General features: G+C 42.4%; 1 protein-coding gene across 2 annotated transcripts in view; it reads left to right on the plus strand.

The window, feature by feature from the left end:
- The window catches only part of appa (amyloid beta precursor protein a), a 71,255-nt gene that overhangs the window by 28,056 nt on the left and 30,243 nt on the right, over positions 1 to 12,956 (plus strand). For both annotated transcript variants that reach the window (XM_088330501.1, XM_088330502.1), the window contains exons 2-5: positions 5,262 to 5,429; positions 7,817 to 7,946; positions 9,559 to 9,671; positions 11,985 to 12,175. In XM_088330501.1, the coding sequence (XP_088186627.1) occupies positions 5,262 to 5,429; positions 7,817 to 7,946; positions 9,559 to 9,671; positions 11,985 to 12,175 (602 nt within the window). The remainder of the gene's footprint in view (positions 1 to 5,261; positions 5,430 to 7,816; positions 7,947 to 9,558; positions 9,672 to 11,984; positions 12,176 to 12,956) is intronic.

Here is a 12,956-nt window from a genome sequence, read left to right on the forward strand (position 1 = left end):
GAAGGGGGCTGTGAGGATTACATTTTTGGACTTCTCCAGTGCCTTCAATACCATACAGCCTCTGCTACTGAGTAGGAAACTGACAGAGATGGGAGTTAGCTCACACCTTGTAGAATGGATTACTGACTACCTGACAGGCAGACCCCAGTATGTGAAACAGGGGGGCTGTACATCGGACACTGTGGTTAGCAGCACAGGATCTCCGCAGGGGACCGTTCTCTCTCCGTTCCTATTCACTCTATATACATCGGACTTTAAGTACAACTCTGAGTCCTGCCATGTGCAAAAGTTTGCCGACGACACTGCGATCGTGGGATGTATCAGAAACGGGCAGGAGGAGGAGTACAGGACATTGATTCAGGACTTTGTCCGATGGAGCGACGCAAACCACCTGCACCTAAACACCACCAAGACCAGAGAGATGGTGGTGGACTTAAGGAGAACCAGAACTCACCCGGTTCCTGTAACCATCAAGGGAGAATGTGTAGAATTTGTCCAGACCTACAAATACCTGGGTGTGCAGCTGGACAACAAACTGGACTGGACTGCCAACACAGAAGCTCTATGTAGGAAAGGGCAAAGCCGACTTTACTTCCTCAGAAGGCTGGCCTCCTTCAACATCTGCAAAAAGCTCCTGAAAATATTCTATGAGACGGTAGTGGCAAGCGCCCTCTTCTATGCGGCAGCGTGTTGGGGAGGAGGCAGCGTCAAGAAGAAGGATGCCTCTCGTCTCAATAAACTGGCTAGGAAAGCGAGCTCTGTTGTGGGCAAAGAGCTGGACAGCCTAACGACAGTAGCTGAGAGACGAGCACTGAAAAAGCTGAGGTCAATCATGGACAATCCATCGCATCCACTACACAGCATTATCTCCAGACAGAAGAGCAGTTTCAGCGACAGACTGCTGTCACTGTCTTGTACTACGGACAGACTGAAGAGATCTTTTCTTCCTCATGCCATGAGGCTCTTTAACTCCACTCGGCAGAGTAAAGGCCCACATTAAACCACACCACCTACATTGGATATTACCGAATCTTACTGCAATATGTATTCTGTGTAGCACTATTTAGTTACTCTATATAACACGCTACAGTGGGCATTTGCACGTCACACTGGGTATTTGTATATTGTATTCTTTTGGCTTTATTATTGTACTGTTCTCAGCTCAGGGAAGCTGCTGGAAATGTGAATTTCCCTTAGGGGATGAATAAAGTATCTATCTATCTATCTATCTATCTAGAAGTAAAAGATCAGCATTCTCTCAGATTGAAAGATAGAATGCACTTTGCTTCAGACCAATCACGTTCTCCATTCATGTTGAGGTTTTTGAGTTTTTCCTTGCCCTCATGTAGGTTTTAGATCAGGGGATGATGTCATAATAGTTTGCAATAGTCTGTGCACCCCTTTGCGACTCCTTTTTATAAACATGAGTTGATTTGACTTAAAATGAGTCAAATTTTGACTCTTTATCCTGCCTTTTATACATACAGTACTTTTGTCTTTTGTATTGTCTTCCATTATTACCCAACACCAGATCCTCTGAAAACCAGTCAAAAAATATGACTTAGAATAATTAAAATAAAAAAGCAAAATATCAGCAGTCACTAAGATTGAAAGGTTGAGTGCAAACTGGTCAAGAGTCATCAATAGTATAGAAAATTAGTCCAAATTTGGCTCATTTTTCAGCTTTTTAAGTCAAGTCATGCTTATTTGTGATTGATCTGCTTGAGCTGTTTTTAGCCTATCGTCATTTGTGATGGGCTTGTTTTTCTTTTATTGTGTTTCTTTATTTCGTTCTACTAGGTATGTATATCCGTGAGAATTTGATATATTAGACACAAAGAGGAGCTATCTATGGCATGTAATTACCGTATTTTCCGCACTATAGGGCGCACCCCCAAAAAATAGTTTTTGGTCCTATATCTTCCATAGATAAGGCGCACCGGATTATAATGGGAACGTCGACAAAACAGTCAGATGATTCAGTCCAACTGATTACCCCCTTAACATTCCCAAAGCTTGCAAAGAAGCAAATACGTGTCGAGAACACCTGCGGATGCGGTGTCCGTACGATGTCACTCAAATGCATCGTTTCAAATATCATTCGGAAGGTTAAAGTCTTGGAATTCAAGAAATGCCAACCATTCCTTAGTTTCTATTTTCTTTTTCGCTCGCAACTTTACTGTGCATATGACAATAAACACTTGGAATTGAGTTGAATTCACTCAACTCATCACAGCAACATCAAGATCGTTCTAAAACAACAAACCGGGAAAATATAAAGCAGCATAGCTCACCTAAGTTCTCACGTTCAATAATGATACGCAATCATGGTCTTCTTACAACCGTGAGTGTAGTAAATCCACGAGAGTCAAATATTTACAAATACAGAGTAATGAAACATGTTTCTTTATGGCGTAGTTTAGCAAGCTTGCTATTCAGTCATCTTTTTCGGCCAATTGCAGGGTTTGTTTTGGCCCTCTAGCCAATACGAGGCTCCGAATAACTTCAGCCAATAGCGATCGATTTAACGGATGATTGACACATCTTTTTCGGCCATTTGCAGGCTTTGTTTTGGCCTTCTAGCCAATCCGAGGCTCCGAATAACTTTAGCCAATAGCGATCGATTCAAATGATGATTGACACATTGGTTAGCCAATGAAACGCCGGTATATAAATCCCAGCATACACCGCAGACTACTCCACGTTCGGGGGAAAATCGAGTCGGCGGCTGTTGCGTAAGTTGCGAGACCTTGCGATTTAATATTGAGCCATATATAAGGCACACTCTATTATAAGGCGCATGGTCAGCTTTTGAAAAAAATTAAGACTTTTAGGTGCGCCTTATAGTGCGGAAAATACGGTAATAGGGAAGATGAAGGGGTAGGGAAAATAAGCGTCTGCCTCATACTACCCCTTTTCGAACATGTCATGTTAACATTATTTTGTCCCGTTTTTATTTTAATGTTCGAAGAAAGTTTTCATTCATTCAATCTACCAAGCATTGTTTGGGGATGTGGCAGGTAACTGGAGTCAGGATAGATGGTAGAATTCAACGCAGGAAATCATTTCTTTTTAAACCTTCACATCTACAGTATTTCGGCGTATAACCGCAATCTCCTGTAAAAGGAAAATGGCTTCTTGCTTTTGGGAATCGGTCGTCATGGGGTAAAGGAGGCCGCATCTCATAAAACGACATTTGTTGGCATGCCAGGGGCTTGAGAACCATTAACAAGATTAGGGAAAGCACAATAGAACTGCTGCAACCCTCTCCTCCCTACCCCCAAACTATAAGTATTCACTCGTTTTTTTTTTTTAGGCTGATTAAAAAGAAACACAGCAGGCATTGTGTTTTTCCAAATCTGCTTGCAGTGATTTGTAAGTGGACACGTACCGCAAAGTAAAAAAAAAAAACAATTTTAAATTTAAAAAACAAAAAATAATGACCTCTAAAAATGATAGTAGGGTTCGCTTGAAATCTTTGAAATTTAATGTTGTGTTTTCATCCATTATCTGCACCGCTTATCCTCAGTAGGGTCGCGGGGGTGCTGGAGCCCATCCCAGCTATCTTCGGGCAGTGGGCAGGGGAGACCCTGAACCGGTTGCCAGCCAATAGCAGGTCACACAGGGACAGACAATTTGGGGACAATTTGGACCGGCCAATTGACCTAAATTGCATGTTTTTGGAATGTGGGAGGAAACTGGAATGCCCGGAGGAAACCCACGCAACCACGGGAAGAGCATGCAAACTCCACACAAGAAGTTTGATCTCATGACCTCAGAACTGTGCCGCCTACGCGCTAACCACTGTGCTGCCTTGTGATTTCAAAGACAGGAAAATGCTTGAACTTTGGGTGAAGTGCTTGGAAATGCTTGAAAATGATGCCAATGCCATGGTTCGTTGCAGTCTAACTCAATAGACCACGCAATAGATGAAGAAAATTTTGAAGAAAAAAAAGTGCATGAAAATGATGCCAACATGCCTGCTCTGGTGGCTTGTCATTATGGTGTCGTCATATGAAGTGCCACCACCCTCTTCTGGTCGCACCCAAGAGGACCGCTCTATTTAGAAAACCGACTCTTTTGGCTCGGCTCACTGAGAATGAATGTACTGGAAACAATTGAAAATTGGCCTTGAAAGTGCTTGAATTTAGCAATGAAATGGTGTATGAACCCTTTGATAGGAATAGATGAATCAATACTAATAGTACATTGTATCTCCCTACATTAAATATTAAGTGCCTGTGGAAAAATGTGTTCAGTAGCTATACAGACATAGAAGATATCAAAAGAAAGCTTCAACTCTCATCTTTCAGTCGAAAAATGTTCCTGGCTTTTACCATTGCTTGGCAAACAACACTTGAACAATACTTGTTTACAAAAAAAATTTATTATGCCTCTCTGATATTTTAACTGTGCTTTCCACAAACACAAGGACATTTTGCTTGCGAAATAACATTTTCTCGCAAGAACATTAAATTTATACCCGACAATGCGTGAAATTTGCAAGAACTTTTTAGCACCTGTTGTTTGCGGTGACGTGTTCACATGATTTCAGTCACAGCCCATATGCTCTCGATCACTGGATGGAGGAAGGAACATGGGGAAGTAGGGGCTCTTCGATGTGTGGACAAAGATCTGTTTAAAGCCGTTCCTCCCATCAAGTAGTTAATTAACAACAGGGTTGGGTAGGGTTACTTTAACTGGATTACTTTCAATTACTTTTGGATTACTCCAATACCAAATATGCTAATAAAGACAAAATAAACTAAATATGAATAAAATGAATCAATTTTGTGCAAGCTTGTGGAGTAATGGAATACATGGAACAGCAAAAATGATGTTGGCAAGCTGTTTGGATTTATTTTCATTTTGTTTCTGTCGCATTTTATGTCCGTTTTGCCAGAGATCAAAGCCAGGAGAGAAAGCTTACCACGTGTTGTGAGTCATCATTTTATTCAAATTTAGTTTCTTTTGTCTTTTATTAGCATATTTGGTATTGGAGTAATCCAAAAGTCACTGAAAGTAATCCAGTGAAGGTAACCCTACCCAACCCTGATTATCAAACCGAAAACATTCCCAGAGGCTTGATACTTACGGAAGGGCTGCGCCAAAGCAAAACAAGCATATTTTTACGCTGTGGCACTCCGGGACAATGCTTCTAAAAACGTATTTACACGTTATGACCCTAAATGAGTCAAAGATGAGTAATTCTCCCCTGATGCTGCTGATATAAAACCCACTCCTTTCACGCTGTCTTGCAGGTCCCGACAGATGGTTTGACAGGATTGCTGGCTGAGCCTCAGGTGGCCATGTTCTGCGGTAAACTTAACATGCACATCAATGTGCAGACTGGCAAATGGGAAACGGACCCCTCAGGAACCAAAAGCTGCGTCGGTACCAAGGAAGGCATCCTACAGTACTGCCAGGAGGTAAGATGCTTTGAATCGGGGGTGTCGAACTCGTTTTAACACGATAGAACAAACATTCTCTCGGGGGCCAGACTAGTAGATTAGAGAGAAAGAAAAAAAGAGAGAAATAAATAAGAGAGAGAAAGGGAGAGAACTACAGAGGGTGGGACAAAGAAAGAAAGGGAGAAAGAGAGAGAAAGGAGAGAGAGAAAGAGAGTGTGAAGCAATAGAGAAATAGTGAAAGAGGGGTAAAGAGAGAGAAAGAAATCCAAAGAGAAATAGAAAAGGAAAAGGAGAGAAGGGGAGAAAGAGAGAAGCAAGAGAGAAAAGACAGAAAAGGAAAGAAAAAAGAGAGCAAATGAAGGTGAGAGGGAGAGGAAGGAAGGGAGGGAGAGGGGGGGAGAGGGAGGGAGAGAGAGAGAGGGAGAGAGGCATCTGGCTTTGGCAACATCAAGTGGACATATTTCAACCTGCTGCTCGTTTTTCTCTTGCGCTTCCCTCAGCGTTGTCTCGTGGGCCTGATTACATCCCTCAGCGGGCCTGAAACAGCATGTTTGACACCCCTGCTCTAAATCGATTGTCATTTTGGGTTAGCAGGCAACTACCTGTTTATCGGGGGCGTTAGGGATTCAGTGTTTGCCCAAGGACACCTCGACATATTACTCAGAGGAGCCGGGAATCGTACCTGCGACCGCTTGATCCCAAGACCTTATGCTGACGGCTACATGCTAATGACTACATGCAAATGAGTCTTGCCAACCACTAAGTGCCAACCTATACATGCTAACGAGTCATGCTAACGGCTGCATGCTAAGTAGTCATGCTAACGGCCACATCCGAACATGTCATGCTAACGGATACATGAAACGAGTTATGCTAACCGCTACATGCTAACGAGTTATGCTAACGGCTACAAGCAAATGAGTCTTGCTAACGAGTTATAAATGTGAATGTAGATGTAAATGGTCTGCATTTCTATAGCGCTTTTCAACTCAATGAAGCCCTCCCAAAGCGCTTTACAATGTGTTTCACACATTTCCCTTTTACACACTAACTAATCGCAACAGGAATACAAATACCACCAGTTCGTGAGGTCATCGTTCCTCTCCAGAATTCTTTTGTCCTGTTCTAATACCGTATTTTCCGCACTATAGGGCGCACTGGGTTATAGGGCGCACCCCCAAAAAATAGTCTTTGGTCCTATATTTGACATACATAAGGCGCACCGGATTATAAGGCGCTACAATGGGAACGTGGACAAAACAGTCAGATGGTTCAGTCCAACTTATTACCCCCTTAACATTCCGAAAGCTTGCAAAGAAGCAAATACGTGTCGTAGACACGTGCGGATGTGGTGTCCGTACCATGTCACTCAAATGCATCGTTTCAAATATCATTCGGAAGGTTAAAGTCTTGGAATTCAAGAAATGCCAACCATTCCTTACTTTCTATTTTCTTTTTCGCTCGCAACTTTACAGTGCATATGACAATAAACACTTGGAATTGAGTTGAATTCACTCAACTCATCACAGCAACATCAAGATGGTTCTAAAACAAGATACTGGGAAAATATAAAGCCGCATAGCTCACCTAAGTTCTCACGTTCAATAATGATACGCAATCATGGTCTTCTTACAACCGTGAGTGAAGTCAATCCAGGAGAGTAAATTATTTGCAAATACAGACTAATAAAACATGTTTCTTTATGGTGTACTTTAGCAAGCTTGCTACGCCATTGCTAAACTCGGCCAATTGCAGGGTTTGTTTTGGCCCTCTAGCCAATCCGAGGCTCCGAATAACTTCAGCCAATAGCGATCGATTTAACGGATGATTGACACATCTTTTTCAGCCAATTGCAGGGTTTGTTTCGGCCCTCTAGCCAATCCGAGGCTCTGAATAACTTCAGCCAATAGCGATCGATTTAACGGATGATTGACACATCTTTTTCGGCCAATTGCAGGGTTTGTTTTGGCTCTCTAGCCAATCCGAGGCTCTGAATAACTTCAGCCAATAGCGATCGATTCAACGGATGATTGATACATCTTTTTCGGCCAATTGCAGGTTTTTTTTTTGGCGCTCTAGCCAATCCGAGGCTCCGAATAACTTCAGCCAATAGTGATCGATTCAAATGATGATTGACACATTGGTTAGCCAATGAAACGCTGGTATATAAATCCCAGCATACACCGCGGACTACTCCACGTTCGGGGGAAAATCGAGTCGGCGGCTGTTGCGTAAGTTGCGAGACCTTGCGAATTTAATATTGATCCATATATAAGGCGCACTGTATTATAAGGCGCATGGTCAGCTTTTGAAAAAAATTAAGAGTTTTAGGTGCGCCTTATAGTGCGGAAAATACGGTAATTTACGTATCTGACAGAACCTTAAATTATTTTTGAAATTTGCAGGTTTATCCAGAGCTCCAGATTACCAACGTTGTGGAGGCCAACCAACCCGTCAGCATCCAGAACTGGTGCAAGAAAGGTCGCAAGCAATGCCGCAGTCACATGCACATCGTAGTGCCCTACCGCTGTTTGGGTGAGTCCAGTGTAACCGCGGGGTTCGTACGGGGGCTTGAAATCCGGGAAATTGCTTTTATTTAAACATTGGAAAATGCTCCAATTTTGGGTGAAGTGCTTGAAAATGCTTGACATTCTCACCATGTTTCCAGAAAGTCTGACTGACCACACACTAAACAAAGAAAATTTTAAAAATAATAGACACGGCGGCGCAGTGGTTAGCGCGTGTGCGGCACAGTTCTAAGGTCTTGGGAACCTCCTTTGTGGGTTCAAATCCAGCTACCGGACTTCCTGTGCGGAGTTTGTATGTTCTCCCCGTGCTTGCGTGGGTTTATAAATGATTGACAGCAGATTTCCTCCTCATGGTACTGGAAAATTTGCCTTGAAAGTGCTTAAAAAGTGCTTCAATTTGTTCATGAAAAAGCTGTATGAAACCTGTGACTGGTTTATTGATGGTAACTGGTAAATGGTCTTCATGTCTATAGCGCCTTGACCACTCCCTGAAGACCTCCCTAAGCGCTTTACAATTTACTTCACACTTTACACATTCACACACACACTCACGCACCCATAGCGGAGTCAGGCGCCTACTTGCTTATCGGGGGCATTAGGAGTTCCGTGTCTTGCACTTTCGACAATGATCTCGGAGGACCCGGGAATCGTATGAGTTCATTTATATGGCTGTTCAAGCTTGCGGCTTAAAGTCTAGTGCGGCTTGTACAAAAACAAAGTTAGTCCGGAATTTACGGTAGGTATTTCGTTCTTTCCCAGAATAAAGTGCAATTGCACCTCCACTACACAAGGGGGAATGGCAGGTGTAAACACCAACCCCATGAAAATAATATTTAACAAGGATGCAGTGACAGTAGAAGAGAGTGCATGTCACTGCAACTTCGGAGTGAGCTGGCAGCGGACAGCATGAAGCCAAATCATGAAGCTGTCACTTAAATTCATTACAACCCAATCACTTGATAAAACGCTTGAGTTTTCGATAGCAAAAACGTGCCGAAAGGTTTAGATTTGCCATGGACTTAGGTGACAAGTTACGGGAAAACACAAGGCAGCACGGCGGTGCAGTGGTTAGCGCGTTTGCGGCACAGTTCTGAGGTCATGAGATCGAACCTTTTGTGTGGAGTTTGCATGTTCTCCCCGTGCTTGCGTGGGTTTCCTCCGGGCACTCCGGTTTCTTCCCACATTCTGAAAACATGCATTTCAGGTGAATTGGCTGGTCTGGATTGTCCCTAGGTGTGAATGGGCGGGCAAATTGTCTGTCCCTGTATGCCCTGCGATTGGCTGGCAACCTGTTCAGAGTGTCCCCTGCCAACCGCCTGAAGATAGCTGGGATGGGCTCCAGCGCCCCCGCGACCCTACTGAGGATAAGCAGTGCAGTTAATGGATGGATGGATGGATGTATTGTCCCCATTAATATTATGTGATCACTTGATTTAGTTCGGGGTGGCGCGAGAGGATTTCTTCTTCCGAGGGGGCGCGTGACATAAAACAATTAAGAAGCACTGCGATAATACAACAGACAGAAGGTTTCCATTGCTTCCAAATCGTAAAATAATACAGCAAAAGCCTTTTTATTGTGTATAAATAATTGACAAATCATGTTATTATGTATTCTGCAGTGGGAGAATTTGTGAGCGATGCCTTACTGGTTCCTGATAAGTGCAAATTCTTGCATCAGGAGCGCATGGACCAGTGTGAAAGCCACCTCCATTGGCATACTGTTGCCAAGGAAGTAAGTACAGACGCAAGCACCAATATACTACACGATGACTTAGGCACCGCAGGGCTTAATGCTGAATTCCGATTTTTGGGGCGAAATCTGATGTATTTGTGAGAGTGTTCACGTTTTTAACTCAATGCGACTTGTATGCGAGCTGAACCTCCTGTGTGAACGCCCCAACTGGTCTTCGTGCTGTTAAGAATTAAAAATTAAAATGTAGCGTTTACCAAATTCGAATTGGTTATCTGACTCCATTAACCAAACACAACCTGCATTTACCTAACAATGCGCGCTCGTTTCTTGATGGGAAAATATGGACAGGAGACCGGCATTTGCACACGGGGGCAGATTTAATTTCTTAAACAATTTAACTAAGTGAACTCCTTGGAATTAGCCGAATTAGTGTCGCTTGAGTCTCTGTCAAGCCTCCTCTCTCGATCTTCTGCCTTTCTCAACCCACGTCTCTCCGCAAGCTGGTGTGCCGGCTCCTCCTATGGGCGTGCCAGGAAAGCCCCTTCGCCTCGATGTCTGAAATGGTCAAAACATCCCCGAGCGTTTCTACATCACCAGGACCCTTCTACGTTGAGAACTGCTGATTATCTTATAAGCCCTTTGTCCCAGTTCCCCGCTGTTCCTGTAAACATCATTCACAACTCTGTTGCATTGACCTCGCCCCACAGCTCAGCCAGTGAATATCTTTTGTATTTAAATGCAGTTTGTATTCGATCGTCCAAAATCCTTTATAGTCAAATGTATAAAATCCTTCAGTGCGCAGAAGCGGATATAGGACGTCGCATGCAATGCATTCATGTTTGCGGAGGTAGTCATGGATTTAAACAGCGGGGCATTGTCCCCCATAATATTAATTCAATCCAAAACCTCGCTTTCCCCCCTTGAATGCTATCTGTGTGGTGGAATCTGAAGGTAAATATTGTTAAACACCCTTCGAGGATACTATCGCTTTAAGAATAAACTCGAGCGACATGTTGTGAATCCACGATGAGATGTTGGCTGTTCCTTAAGTTGGAAAAGAAACCAGTGTTCATCTTCTATGAACATGTGATTGAATTACATTCTATATTTCTGTCCGCCGTGGTTGTTTATTTTTCTGCTTCTTCCCTCTTGGTTGAAAGCAGAATAGTGACATCTGCCGCCTATCGACGACGTGCACGAATAAGTATTGTCCGTTCAGATTGAGACCAGATCGGAAATGTTTCGGATTAAGGAGCATATATGAAAGTGGGTCTGTTGTGAAAAAAATCGAATATTTGCCTTTCCGAAAAACTTTATCCCTTTAATCTTTGGACTGTTTAGAAGATAATTCTCGTCATATGTCATGCCACATATCAAAAAAGCTTCAACTCCTTGGGGTTCAAAATATACGGAAACATCACAATCAGTCTAAAACTATAAAGCCGGGGAAGCTCACCAAATACATCGTCTTGAACCGATCATTCAATGATAGTATGCAACAATTGCATTTTTACATCGGAAAATCTAGTAAATCCAACCCTGTAAAATATTTACTCCAAAACACCCGATCAGAAAAAAAATACGCCAAAAAGCATCTCTGCATCAATGGATGTTCCTTGTTGCTAACAGTCTGTTTATCCCTATGGTTCCCGTTTACAAATAAACAGACAAGTTAAATTATTTATTTTGGCTGTTGACATCTAAACTTTTAATTGACATCTTTTTCAGCCAATTGCTGTCTTTGTTTCGCGGTCCACAACCTACATTAACCTATAAGACTATGTAAATGCTAAATACGACTCGCCTCCTTTACCTCCAGATAACTTTAGCCAAAAGTGACTAATTCAAATGATGATTGACATATTGGTTAGCCAATTAAATTCTTAATAAATCGATATGAAGATGTCCCTATTGTATTCAAATTAGACCCTGAAATAAGATAGATAGATAGATACTTTATTCATCCCCGTAGGGAAATTCACAAACAAGTACAGAACGCCATATGGGATTCATTTTTACGCACCATTTTTACTCTACAAGTGGTCAATAGTGATAGAGACAGAGAAAGAGAATTGAAACGTTTACAACTCTTTCACAATGTCTAAAATATGGCAAAAGTCAAATACACGTTTGCAGTGATTATAAGAGTCCAAAAGCGTCCATATTCTTCAAACGGTTTAAGAACAGCATTCAATTTACTTAGGATACATCTTGGATCGGGATTTCAGGCATATTTGGCAGAAACGTTAAAGGGATAACAGATCTGATACAGGTTGCACCAATTTTCCTGCAGTGTGAACCAAGCCCAAGACGCTAAAAATAGATGTCCTCACATTTTGAACATTTCTTTAGTCTTGCACAGACAGGAGCATGAATCTCCATGACTACGGAATGCTCCTTCCATGCGGTATCGACCGTTTCCGAGGGGTGGAGTTTGTGTGCTGCCCGGCCGAGGCCGAGCGGGACGCCGACAGCGCCGAGAGAGACGGAGACGACTCGGACGTGTGGTGGGGCGGAGCCGAGACGGACTATTCCGACAACAGGTACTCGTATCTGGTCATTCGGTTTGGCATGCATAAATAATAGAATCATTTATGAATTCGACATATGGAAAAGATGGATGAAGGCAGAGTACAAAGATAGAATGTAGTGCAAAAATGGTGGAAAATAGAATGAGAGGAAGGCCCAAATATGGTTGGGTGGGTGGGGTAAAACGTGCTCTGGATGTGAGGTTGGTTAATTTGTTTGGGGCAAAAATTATAAAAGTTCATTCCAGCCCCTTTTTATCCTTCAAAAACGTGCAATTAGAACCATACACAGGGTAGGCTATCGGGAGCATACTCATATTTGATTCATGCAGTCCAAATTATTAAAATTGGATGATTTAATCAAATGTTTTCACTTCACAACTGTTATTTAAGGTCAACAAAAACATGGTGCCAGAAAACATCCAAAAATGATTCATTCGGAAAGAGGGAAATTATAACTTGAGGGCTGTAGCAAATTCAAAATCTCAAAGGTGAGAACCACCAGGAAAATTATGTGTGTGTCTGTGTGTGGAGTCAAACTTTGGAATAATTTACGAGACGAGATCAAACAATGTCCAACTATTCTTGTGTTCAAATTTAAATACAAAAAATGTTCCTGGCAGAAGTTAACAATGAACTCCAATTAAGAAACAAGTGTTATGGACATCTACCATATCATTCATCAATTATATCTTGTTGCAGAAAATATCAAAACTTGAAATAACAACAGGAAGGCACGCGCGCGCGCACACACACACACACACACGCTTCTTTAAAATTTTCGCCATCAGTAAAT

Source organism: Urocampus carinirostris, chromosome 3 (assembly GCF_059441175.1).
Source record: "Urocampus carinirostris isolate Australia breed hairy pipefish chromosome 3, RoL_Ucar_1.0, whole genome shotgun sequence".
NCBI classification, from domain to species: domain Eukaryota; kingdom Metazoa; phylum Chordata; class Actinopteri; order Syngnathiformes; family Syngnathidae; genus Urocampus; species Urocampus carinirostris.